The 13,210-nt window shown below is 39.3% G+C and overlaps 1 protein-coding gene across 4 annotated transcripts in view; it reads left to right on the top strand.

Annotated features, from left to right (window-relative positions):
* The first annotated feature begins 3,017 nt into the window (after nucleotides 1–3,017).
* si:ch211-220f16.2 (golgin subfamily B member 1) overlaps nucleotides 3,018–13,210 on the top strand; it is a 55,473-nt gene continuing 45,280 nt past the window's right edge. For 3 of the 4 annotated variants that reach the window (XM_058387837.1, XM_058387838.1, XM_058387835.1), the window contains exons 1-3: nucleotides 3,018–3,151; nucleotides 10,114–10,174; nucleotides 13,000–13,137. In XM_058387837.1, the coding sequence (XP_058243820.1) occupies nucleotides 10,130–10,174; nucleotides 13,000–13,137 (183 nt within the window). In that variant the 5' untranslated portion in view covers nucleotides 3,018–3,151; nucleotides 10,114–10,129. Of the gene's footprint in view, nucleotides 3,152–3,433; nucleotides 3,565–10,113; nucleotides 10,175–12,999; nucleotides 13,138–13,210 lie in introns of those variants that run through there. The other variant, XM_058387836.1, reaches the window with a different exon arrangement.

The following is a 13,210-nucleotide window of genomic DNA, read 5'->3' as shown; positions in this document are numbered from 1 at the left end:
GTTCATTTATGCAGTTATCTAATCAGCCCATTATGTGGCAGCAATACAATGCATACACTCATGCAGATACAGGCCCAAAGCTTCAGTTAATGTTGACATTAAACATTAGAATAGGGAAAAATGTGAGCTCTGAGACTTTAACTGTGGTATGGTTCTCGGCATGATGCCAGAGACTCTCAGAGAATGCTGTAAAAAAACAAACAAACAAGAAATCTTAGAGTTAGTGATAGTCCTGTGGGTGGAAATGCTTGGTTAATAAGAAAGGACGGAGGAACTTTACCAGCTTGGGTGATGAACAGCCAAGAACAGGAATCTGAAGCTATCATGGGTGGAAAGAGGACAGCTGACGATCACCAAGAAATATCACCTGATCTTTTTCCAGTATTCAACTGTGCAGTTTGGGTGAGCCTGTCACAACAATAGTCTTACATTCTTGTTCTTGGCCTACAGGAGTGGAACCTGATGCTGGACCACACCACCAACCAGTTCAGGGAAATTACTGATGGTAGACCAACACCTTACTGAGAGAGAGAGAGAGAGAGAGAGAGAGAGAGAGACCGATGGAGATTGACTGCATTGCATTTCAGTTATAGGTAGACACTAGTAAAAGTTCAACATAGTGCCTAAAGTTTTCAGAGAGCCGGGGGTGCTTCTCATTTCCTTTCCTTGCTTCCCTTCATTTCCTGACTTCTTAGTTTCTCACTCTGAGGATGCTGAGAAAGGAAGCAAAAAAAGGAAATAAGGACAGAAGGTATTGATAACAAACGTATTCAGCAGCTGAGATGTTCTTGCTCTAAAGCATATTGCCCAAATGTATTAACTAGAGCATGTTTCATACAAATGTCATTCAACAGCTATGCAAGAGTACATGCTTGTAGGGGAATATTTTACAGGAGATATTACGGATTGAGATGGATCCTTCTGTCTTCTGTTCATCCTTGATGACTTCCTTGATAACACCTTTTTAATTACTGTGATTTTACATCTAAATTTTGGATGGATATCTGTAATTGGTTGTCAAACACTATTTTTCCTTTAGCTCTACAGGATATCTTGTTTTTCATGATTAAGTTGACCCCCAAATTTCTGACCCATAAACATGGTAATCTTGTTGGGTAAATATCATATTCACACATTAAAAAACAAAGTAGTGAGACAAAATCCTTATGTTCTTATGAAATATTTGCTTTGTTGGCTAGTATATGTTATGAAGTTGGGATGTTCCCTGTCTTATGATGGAAGTGTCTAATAAAACTGAGAGAGAGAGAGAGAGAGAGAGAGGGTGCTTCCAAAATGACTAAATATTGCCATCTAGAGGTAACGCAACGTTAATGCACAATTTTATTACAGTGGAATCAATTTAGTTCCTTTACTTCTTATTCTTACTTGAAAAAAAAAACCCTTATCTAGCTTTGTGCTCCCTAGTGAGTACCTTGACCTCCAATCATACCATAAAGCAACTATCAAGCCAGTCAGAAAATTACATTAATTAGCCTTTCATTCTGCACCAAGACAGCAAGTAAATATTCTGCAAATACAGCTGTCATGTGCATCATGAAGTAATTAGTGATGGCAATCTTGATACCAAACCTCATTTAAACTTTATTTAAAACCGTTATATTTGTTCTGCCATAAACACGAGGGTTGTTTAAGGAAGTGGCTCACAACCAAATATGCTTGCTTTACAGTTTAGTTAGGCCAGTATAAGCCTTGCAAAATTTAATTTGCAAGGTGCATCAATGAGACTTGGTTGCCCATGACCCTGTCGCCGGTTCACCACTGTTCCTTCCTTGGACCACTTTTGACAGATACTGACCACTGCAGACCAGGAACACCCCACAAGAGCTGCAGTTTTGGAGAAGCTCTGATCCAGTCGTCTAGCCATCACAATTTGGCCCTTGTCAGACTCGCTCAAATCCTTACACTTGTCCATTTTTCCTGCTTCTAACACATCAACTTTGAGGACAGTGTTCACTTGCTGCCTAATATATCCCACCCACTAACAGATGCCATGATATTTTTTTTTTATTTGTGACTGTTGCGGCAGGATACTTCTTTAAAACTACCACCAGTGAAGATCCATATTCTTCTTCATGTACATTTTCTTCATGACGTCACGAGACGCTTCAACAGCAATCTGTCTCCTAACAAGGGGGTCTCATATGATTAGCTTGAAAACATCTTCATTGCTTCAGAATGCTTCAGTTTGCTGCCAAGTCTACCAGCTGCCAACCAAACCAAGCCAAACGAAAACACACCCATATTAATGATGCTTGAGATTTGCTCTGCCAGTACCATAAATTTAAAAAAAAAGGATTTTTTTGGTTTATTGGGTAATATACAAAATCACTTTAGGTTCCTAATAGTTTTTACTGTAAAAAAAAAAAAAAAAAGAAGAAGTAGTTTTTACACTTCACAATCACAAACACAACTTATTAGCTGGAACCCTAAACCCTGGGTGGTGGTAGCTCAAGTGGTTAAGGCTGTGGGTCATTGACCAGAAGATCAGCGTTCAAGCCCCAGCACTGCCAAGCTGCCACTGCTGGGCCCTTGACCCACCCTGCTCCAGGGGTGCCATATCATGGCTAACCCTGCGGTCTGACTCCAACCCCCAAGGATGGGATATGCGAAGAAAGAATTCCACTGTGCAGTAATGTATATGTGACAAATAAAAACAACTCAACTTAAAGGTCACAGCGTGAGCCACTAGGAGCTGCACTTCATACCTTTGACCACCAGATGCCACGCGCACTTTTGATGAGAATAATTACTCTTTTTGGTGCATTCTTCGGAAAGCTTCAGTTTGCCATCATTAATGTGCTCTTATCACGCCATGCCTTTGATGCCTTTTGCTTTTGTACATGACATTTAGTGTGATTCCTGGATAAAATGCTAAGCCCGCATAAAATACTCTCATGAATGCAGCAGCACCACGAACGTTTTGGCAACAGAACAGAGCGCGTGCTCAGCAGCAGCAGCAGCAGCAGCTCCTCTACGCATGCGCGACAAACGTGTTTGTCCACCTGACAAAGATGGCGGACAGATGAGAAATCATGGTGATGTCTCCGAATTTTCACCATATTTGCGGAAACGTAAGAGAGCACAGTTCTGCTGCAGAACATATTTAGCCCTCTATGACCCTCAAAAGCAGGTAAGAGCCAAATGAAATTGTTTGCGGCACGTCAATGCGTCAGCAGTGTCTCATGTTCCAGTGTCTCCTTTTGGCTTTAAAGATAGCTATTTAGATTATTTTTTTACCCACCCGTTTTCGAGAAGATTCCACCTCCAACGATGGGATTGGCTTTCCGTCAATTCGGTTTAGCTGATATCCAATCATATTATAGAGTGTGCAATGGAATTAGCCAATCGTAGACAAGGAGGAAGAATTTGTTGCAAAATGGGTGCGAACCTGTTTGGGAGCTAGTTTAGATTAGTGACTCGCTTCCCCAGTATTTAAATACCACCTGGGAAAATTACAATATTAGGTAGCGGGCTGAATTATGTTCTGAATAGTTAATCATGTTTAACTACCAAGACATTTGAGATATCCTTGGTTAGCTAATGGTAAGGCTGATTTTCTCACTAGTTAGCTAAGGAGCTACTATGTTGTGTTTAAGTAACATACGCAGCTATAGCAGTAGCTGATTGTCATTCACATATGTTGGTAGTGTACAGCGATATCATACAATTTTAATTAAGAAAATTACTCAGTTAGTACTGTAAATAATATGAGGGGGAAGAGAAGGGGTGGTAATAACTAACTAGCTAACCTGTTGTCTTTAAGTTTTACAAGTGTCCATTGTGTCATTGAATCCGTTTTAGCTTCCAGACTTCCTTTGTCATATAATGATATCCTTGTTATTTCCCTTCTCTCCTCGTCGTCATGAAATTATGATTCGGATTTAATTTCTCATAATAAATACCAGTCAGTAATCCATGATCATATCAGCAAAATGGATTACACGCGGTATGCATGTGACATTTACTACTGTATCATGATGTCATGATGAAAATGAACCAGTTTTTAAATCTTATTTGTTGGTTCAGAGTTGTAGGCATAAAACTGTATGTTTACAAAATACGATGTGTTTATAATTTTTGGCACATGGTTTAAAAAAACAAAACAAAAAAAACCTTAGGTACTCTCCCAATTTGCCTCCAATCAAATGCTTTCTAGGAACTCATTTGCCCCGCCCATTAAACAGACTGGGCGGGACAAACTGCTAAACAGGCGTCATTATCAGCCTTGGCACGTGCACCAACAAATTAGCTAGCTAACTGTTATAAGTGTTATATATTTAACTTTTATATACAGGGGTTGGACAATGAAACTGAAACGCCTGGTTTTAGACCACAATAATTCATTAGTATGGTGTAGGGCCTCCTTTTGCGGCCAATACAGCATCAGTTCGTCTTGGGAATGACAGATACAAGTCCTGCACAGTGGCCAGAGGGATTTTGAGCCATTCTTCTTGCAGAATAGTGGCCAGGTCACTACGTGATGCTGGTGGAGGAAAACGTTTCCTGACTCGCTCCTCCAAAACACCCCAAAGTGGCTCAATAATATTTAGATCTAGTGACTGTGCAGGCCATGGGAGATCAAGTTCACTTTCATGTTCATCAAACCACTCTGTCACCAGTCTTGCTGTGTGTATTGGTGCATTATCATCCTGATACACGGCACCGCCTTCAGGATACAATGTTTGAACCATTGGGTGCACATGGTCCTCCAGAATGGTTCGGTAGTCCTTGGCAGTGACGCGCCCATCTAGCACAAGTATTGAGCCTAGGGAATGCCATGATATTGCAGCCCAAACCATCACTGATCCACCCCCATGCTTCACTCTGGGCATGTAACAGTCTGGGTGGTACGCTTCTTTGGGGCTTCTCCACACCGTAACTCTCCTGGATGTGGGAAAGACAGTGAAGGTGGACTCATCAGAGAACAATACATGTTTCACATTGTCCACAGCCCAAGATTTTCGCTGCTGGCACCATTGAAACCGACGTTTGGCATTGGCACGAGTGACCAAAGGTTTGGCTATAGCAGCCCGGCCATGTACATTGACCCTGTGGAGCTCCCGGCGGACAGTTTTGGTGGAAACAGGACAGTTGAGGTGCACATTTAATTCTGCAGTGAGTTGGGCAGCTGTGGTTTTATGTTTTTTGGATGTGGTTCGTCCTTCTTGGTGGTATGCTGACATTACCCTGGATACCGTGGCTCTTGATACATTACAAAGACTTGCTGTCTTAGTCACAGATGCGCCAGCGAGACGTGCACCAACAATTTGTCCTCTTTTGAACTCTGATATGTCACCCATAATGTTGTATGCATTGCAATATTTTAAGCAAAACTGTGCTATTACTCTGCTAATTAAACCTTCACACTCTGCTCTTACTGGTGGAATGTGCAATCAATGAAGATTGGCCACCAGGCTGGTCAAATTTAGCCATGAAACCTCCAACACTAAATTGGCCAGTGTTTCAGTTTCATTGTCCACCCTCTGTATGTATGTGTGTATATGTGTGTGTGTGTATATATATATATATATATATATATATATATATATATATATATATATATATATATATATATATATATATAGTTAAATATGTTTAAAAAAAAAACAGTCCATGAATAGTAAATGCTGCAGATTTAACAAGACAATTTGTCTGTATGTTGACTGCTCAGAAACAAACATTTGTACATACAATACACTATATTGCCAAAAGGTTTTGGGACACCCCTCCAAATGATTGAATTCAGGTGTTGTTTTTTGAGGGGTTGGGCTCGGCCCCTTAGTCCCAATGAAAGGAACTCTTAATGCTTCAGCATACCAAGACATTTTGGACAGTTTCATGCTTAGAACTTTGTGGGAACAGTTTGGGGATGACCCCTTCCTGTTCCAACATGACTGCACACCAGTGTACAAAGCAAGGTCCATAAAGACATGGATGAGTGAGTTTGGTGTGGATGAACTTGACTGACCTGCACAGAGTCCTGACCTCAACCTGATAGAACACCTTTGGGATGAATTAGAGCAGAGACTGTGAGCCAGGCTGAAACTGGGATGTCTGCCTTTACATGCACATGAATGTAATATGGAGTTGTTCCGCCCTTTGTAACTATAACAGCTTCAACTCTTCTGGGAAGGCTTTCCACAAGGTTTAGGAGTGTGTTTATGGGACTTTTTGACTATTCCTCTAGAAGCACATTTAAGAGGTCAGACACCGATGTTGGACGAGAAGGCCTGGCCTACAATCTCCGCTCTAATTCAAGTTCCTCCATACCAAACTTATGAACCTTGCTTTGTGCACTGGTGTGCAGTCATGTTGGAATAGGAAGGGGTCATCCCCAAACTATTCCCACAGAGTTGGGAGCATGAAATTGTCCAAAATGTGTTGGTATCCTGAAACATTGAGTTCCTTTCACTGGAACTAAGGGGCCACGGCAAGCCCAACCCCTGAAAAACATCTGAATTCGATGATTTTTAGGGGTGTCCCAACACTATACTGTAAATGACAATACACTGTAAATGTAAATGGCAATATACTGTAAATGACAGTTAAAGTTAGGTAGTGTGCTTTGTATTTTTGACACTGTGATTTACCGTCCCTCAGTAATCCTTTTGTTGACAAAGCTGCCCAAAGCTGAAAAGTAGGAATTGAATGAGGCATAGCTGGTATCTGTGTAGTTGTAGTTGGCAGATATCATTATTCTCCTTCCAAACAATCTCTTGTGAGTTGGTGTTTATATATGTATGATTACACTCGTTCCCCCTCCAAAATCTTGACTTTGGCTCAAATGTATGTGACTATTGCAAGCTACATTAACTGTAAAGGTCTATATGCTGCAGTGCAGAGTTTATTATACAGCTAATGTGTGTGTGTGTATAAAACAGCTAATAAGTGAGCACTTGGACCCATCAAGACACGTTTTAAGTTGTTTCTCTATGCAATTGGATTTTATGACCTCACCCGGCCTCCTAAAACCACAGCCTTTTTGATTCATCTAGATCGCCATATCTTGAATTTTATTGGTTGATGTGGAGATCAGTCAAGCAGTTAGCATTTCATGAGCACCATAAGATCGAACTGCATAGATGTAGATTATTACGAGGGTAAGACATTCTTCTGCACAGAACTGTGTTAATGTCACCTCAGTGTTTGTGTGTGTGGGTGAGTGAGAGGTTGGGTGTGTATTGGTGTGGTTGGTCAGCTGTGTCTATTTTGGTAAATCATCTGGGATTAGTGGTGCCTGCCTGGGTGTTAGAGTTTATTTGCAGACATTTCAATGTCCTGAGAGACGTGAAGACTTTTGCAGTTGTCATACAGTGGTCCTGTCAAAGGTGGACATTTTTGGCCTAACCATCTTCCTCTTCTGCCACATGTTCTACAAGATCTGTAAATGAAGAACATGTGAGCCGCTGTGTTATGTCTGATAGCCAAACAATGTAGCGTTGAAATAGAATTGAAAAGGAAATGTCCACCCTGAACCACATTAAATAAAATGTCTTTTATTTGAAAATAATTTGACTGCATACAGACTCACCCTGTACTGTCGAATTTGTGTTAAATGAAACTGTAAACAAATTGCAGGTATCGCTCTACGTCACTGACATCGCAGAGGGACACTGGTAGTGCTGTTAAAAGTTTATTAGGAGAAAAATGTTCAGGATTTAGGGAGAAGTGTCCAGGTTTTTATCAGATTAATAAGAATTCCAGTTTCGAAGTAGTAGAGATAATAAATGGTGGACTCTGGATAGATTCTGAATGCAGTGCAACTATGAGCAAGATCTGGATGATAATGAAGGCGTGACACACACTTTGTGAAACAAAACCCAAAGCAGTGGAACAAACTAGTTCTGATTGGTCGGATACAGGCAAACAAAACTCTCTTCACTTTTTACAGAGCAGTGCCTTGCACATCGCAGTCAAATGGTGTCTAGATGCTGCTTCATATCTATCTGCATTACTGAAGTCTTCACAGAAGTGACTCATGCATGTTATGAGCACTGACACACCCCCAACCACGACCCCCAACAACTTGGAAGGCTATTTTCTTCTTTGCTACGGATAACACAACAGCTGTTTTGTAAAAAAAATAAATAATAATAAAATAAAATATATATTTAAAATGTTGCTTTATCAGACTACAGCACTTTCCACAATGCTACTGTTCATCTCAGCATCAATAATTGACATTTTTAATGCATGACTTCTGCTTTGGATGCAGTGGCAAATGCTGATGACTGACAGGTTTACAGAAATCTAACTCGTGGTGATATCTATCACTGCTTTTCAGACAAAGCTAAGTTTCCATCCATGTTTTGACTTTAACTTGACACATAAGTCATTTCCAACTAAAGCACCTTCTCCTTCCCACGTGTTCAACGTCACCTACAGGGAAACCAGCATAAAGTATTAATGAAAATGGGAGCTGTTATAACCCGGGAAGCCTTTGTGACCTTTCTTTCCCCCCATATAATAATCTAATAGAGCTTCAAAGAGTACAGATCACAAACCTCATGCTATATTGCAATCAGTGGGAAAGATATTGTGCAAGATTCCAGAGGTAAAGGTTTTTTTCGCATCTGGTGGTTCCATCCAGCGTATTGGATTTCTCTAAATGCACTATCCGAAAATTTACATAACAACACATGGTTAGAAACTAACCTAGTGACGTCTGAGGGATCAGAGATGACGCACGTTTAGAAGTGGATTCAGACTTGCCGAGGTCTGACCAGGTTCTCTGAATCTTTCAATTATACACAGGAACATATATTAAATATTTTAGTAATAAGTTTATATAAACATCCAAGTGTAGATGTTCTTGTCATGTTTGAATTATGCAATCACATTAAGTGGTCACCATTAGCATCCAGACACTTGATTTTAGCGAACTACTGTATAAACATCACAAATTTGTGCGATTGTTAATCGTGTTTGTGGATCTGTTCCAAACACACCACCATTGCTGTTGATCTTCATTTTCAAATTTACAATAACACTTCAAAATGATCTTGCGTTGCCTGAAAGTCGAGTGCGCCTCTGCCATTTTCTTTGGCTCTCTTCTGACGGTCAAATGATTATGATGACTAGTGACATCTTTTAGAGGAAATATAACACTACACAATGCTTCCATAATTCAATTCGAGATTTTAAAAAGGGCATTGATAACTGTTGAAGTGTGTGATTTTTTTGGCCCCTCGTGTTTTGTGCACTGTAGAGGGTCAAAAGACCAAAATCCTTCCTTTGTGGAAATTCTTTACTAGTATATTTTAACATGCAACAGTTTAGGGATGATTGAGGACCATTCTATCTGTCAATTTTTCAAGATAATCTGATGAGATTTCACCCCATGCTTCCTGGAGCATCTCCCACAAGATGGATTGGTTTGATGGAGTCTTCCGCTGTAGCTGAAATCAAGCTGAAATATGCAAGTGATCCCAAATTTTTGAGCGGTAGTGTATGCATGACACCATTTTGTAGTATAAATAGTGTGAGTAGTGTGTTCACACTGAAAATTACAACAAGAAGAGGGACCAGGATGATGCTCTTATTCACCCGGAATAATGAAGTGTGGAATGTTGGACACACGCACCCGCAGCTTGTCTTGCGTAATAAAATTCAAGATGGCCGACGACACTCCGGTGGACAAGACATCTTACAGATGTTTTTCAGATTAGCCCATGTGGGGTGATGATTATTTATTTTTCAACAATTTAAACATACATATGTTCTGCTAAAGCCAGCAGCATCGCATTACATGCACTTGACGTTTGCCATCACCTGGGAAGCAGGTTATACTTCCATTTCATTAAAGCACTTGTTTCATTTCAGGCAATACATAATGCATAGTGTAAGTGTGTAGTGTGTTGTATGTCATTTGGGAAGTTAAGTTAAGGTAGTGACAATGCATGCATGGAGCTTATGTACTCTGTGAAGCAGGAATTAACTTTAAAGTGGTAATCTAGCATGCAGGGAAGGGTCTTGGATAACATGGAGGTGACGGGACAATCAGATGAACTGTGAATGTTTCTTATTGGCACAGAATGAGTAGAGAGAACTGTTACAGGAAATGCTCATGTATTTGTGCTCTTTGTTTTGTAGATTTGAGATCTAAACCATGCTGAAGTGGTTTGGCTCGGACGATGCCGGCTCTTCGCCTGGAGTAAGTACCAAAATCAGATATAGTGAAGTCAAAGTCATGTAGTGTCATTAACTTAAAATGAATATAATGATGTAGCATGTGGTTATGTGCAGTGTGCTGTGTCTTTATGAATAATTTATAGTGTGCTATTTTGCTTTAGTGGTTAAAATTTTATGTAATATCAAATCGGATTTATTCAAATCGTTAACTGTATTAAAGTACTTTGCAAATTTGTCAGATTCAGCGCTAAGCTTGCGCTCTACGAGGCCTGCATGTTTTGCTGTCGCTGGTTCGACTGATGAAAGTGAAGCTGATTCAGTGAGACACAGATTACATCCTGCTCCAGTAAACCCTATCTGGTCCACTGAATAATACAAGCAGCAGAGCTCACTTTTATTACTTGTCATCTATCACATGCTTATGTATAAAATTATTTCTCCAGCAAAACATTTATGAATCAAAAAAATGCAAGTCATGTGTGTTTTATTTATTTATTTATTTTACTGTTTTACTAGCGAGTGAAGCTATTTTAAGGGTTGGGGATTTCATAATTAAAGTCTTAGTGTGGGAATACGATTTGTTCAGTGTATTTGTGGATGAATGATTTTAGCAAAATGCAATCCAGAAAACTTGATGGAGCCGGAAGTGCAGAAATGCTAAGTCATTTCCGGGGTTTTAGAACTGACTCTATAAATACGTTTTACTTTAACACAGCAACCAACACAGGATAGCAAAAAATAAAGAGAAAAGAAATTAAAAGAAAAGAACAAAATAAAAACAGAAAATAATGATATAAATTGATTATTATAATATATTATTTTTTATTATTTTTTATTTTATTATTATCATTATTATTTATTCTATCTCTTATTTTGTAGTTTTGTTGATCTTAAGTTTGGAATGTTGGACAGTTCTATGTTCAGATTCAGATTGTAATCAATGTTTGCCAAGCACTTATTCGTCCTGTATCATATTTATTCGTATGGTTTGGTGATATTTAGGTTTGGGTGATCAGACATGCCATATAGTATATAGTCAAGACACCTTCACTTGATGTTGTGAGTTGGTGTTTATATATGTATGATTACGCTCGTTTCCCCTACAAAATCTTGACTTTGGCTCAAATGTATGTGACTATTGCAAGCTACATTAACTGTAAAGGTCTATATGCTGCAGTGCAGAGTTTATTATACAGCTAATGTGTGTGTGTGTATAAAACAGCTAATAAGTGAGCACTTGGACCCATCAAGACACGTTTTAAGTTGTTTCTCTATGCAATTGGATTTTACTACCTCAAGTTAGACAACTTTCTCTTTCCCTGCTCTTACAGTCACAGGGGAAAAAAAAGACACAATAATAAATATTCATTAATCCAAAGATTGTTGGTAAAAAGTCAACAAAAATCCTACACAGCCGAAACCAAACTCGGTTTAAACTGGTGGATCTTATTTACCCGGCCTCCTAAAACCACAGCCTTTTTGATTCATCTAGATCGCCATATCTTGAATTTTATTGGTTGTTGTGGAGATCAGTCAAGCAGTTAGCATTTCATGAGCACCGTAAGATCGAACTGCATAGATGTAGATTATTACGAGGGTAAGACATTCTTCTGCACAGAACTGTGTTAATGTCACCTCAGTGTTTGTGTGTGTGGGTGAGTGAGAGGTTGGGTGTGTATTGGTGTGGTTGGTCAGCTGTGTCTATTTTGGTAAATCATCTGGGATTAGTGGTGCCTGCCTGGGTGTTAGAGTTTATTTGCAGACATTTCAATGTCCTGAGAGACGTGAAGACTTTTGCAGTTGTCATACAGTGGTCCTGTCAAAGGTGGACATTTTTGGCCTAACCATCTTCCTCTTCTGCCACATGTTCTACAAGATCTGTAAATGAAGAACATGTGGGCCGCTGTTATGTCTGATAGCCAAACAATGTAGAATTGAAATAGAATTGAAAAGGAAATGTCCACCCTGAACCACATTAAATAAAATGTCTTTTATTTGAAAATAATTTGACTGCATACAGACTCACCCTGAACTGTCGAATTTGTGTTAAATGAAACAACTGTAAACAAATTGCAGGTACCGCTCTACGTCACTGACATCGCAGAGGGACACTGGTAGTGCTGTTAAAAGTTTATTAGGAGAAAAATGTTCAGGATTTAGGGAGAAGTGTCCAGGTTTTTATCAGATTAATAAGAATTCCAGTTTCGAAGTAGTAGAGATAATAAATGGTGGACTCTGGATAGATTCTGAATGCAGTGCAACTATGAGCAAGATCTGGATGATAATGAAATATTATTATATAATATTGTTATTATTATTATTATTATTATTTTGTAGTTTTGTTGATCTTATTAAGTTTGGAATGTTGGACAGTTCTATGCTCAGATTCAGATCGTAATCAATGTTTGCCAAGCTCTTATTCATCCTGTATCATATTTATTCGTATGGTTTGGTGATATTATTTAGGTTTGGGTGATCAGACATGCCATATAATATATAGTCAAGACACCTTAAAGCACTGCAATATTTTTCTCAGTACGCAAGAAGTACCAAGATGGGGCCGGATATTGTTGTCCAGCATTCCTGGGAAAATTGTGAACATGATCTCAAGACGTCGTATCGTCCAGATTTATTTATTAGTAAATAGATTGTCCACTTCACTTGATTAGATAGCAGTACAGTTTGAATTGACCTCAGTCTCTTTACTCTTGTCCTCCAGAGTAATATTGAATAATTAGGCTGCATGTGAGTGTGATTAGTGAAGAATGCATTCAACACAAATCCCTCTGTCTTGCCTTGTGTTTTTATAATTTATTCTCCCTCCCTCTCTCTCTCTCTCTCTCTCAGGCCGGCGAAGGTGCTGTTAAGCCTTCTTTCTCTGAGGAGACGGAGCGTTTGGCTCAGATGGAGCAGCTCGTGTCTCAGTTGAAGGAGATGATCAGAGAAAAGGACGCAGCTCTGCACACTAAAGATGAACAGCTCAAGGTGATCAGATCTAGATTACTACATGAAAATAAATAGAAACATAAATTTGAGTTGAAGTCCAGATACAGTGAGT

The sequence above is a fragment of the Hemibagrus wyckioides genome, linkage group LG04, assembly GCF_019097595.1.
Source record: "Hemibagrus wyckioides isolate EC202008001 linkage group LG04, SWU_Hwy_1.0, whole genome shotgun sequence".
NCBI lineage: Eukaryota > Metazoa > Chordata > Actinopteri > Siluriformes > Bagridae > Hemibagrus > Hemibagrus wyckioides.
This window is presented reverse-complemented; position numbering and strand designations above follow the sequence as displayed.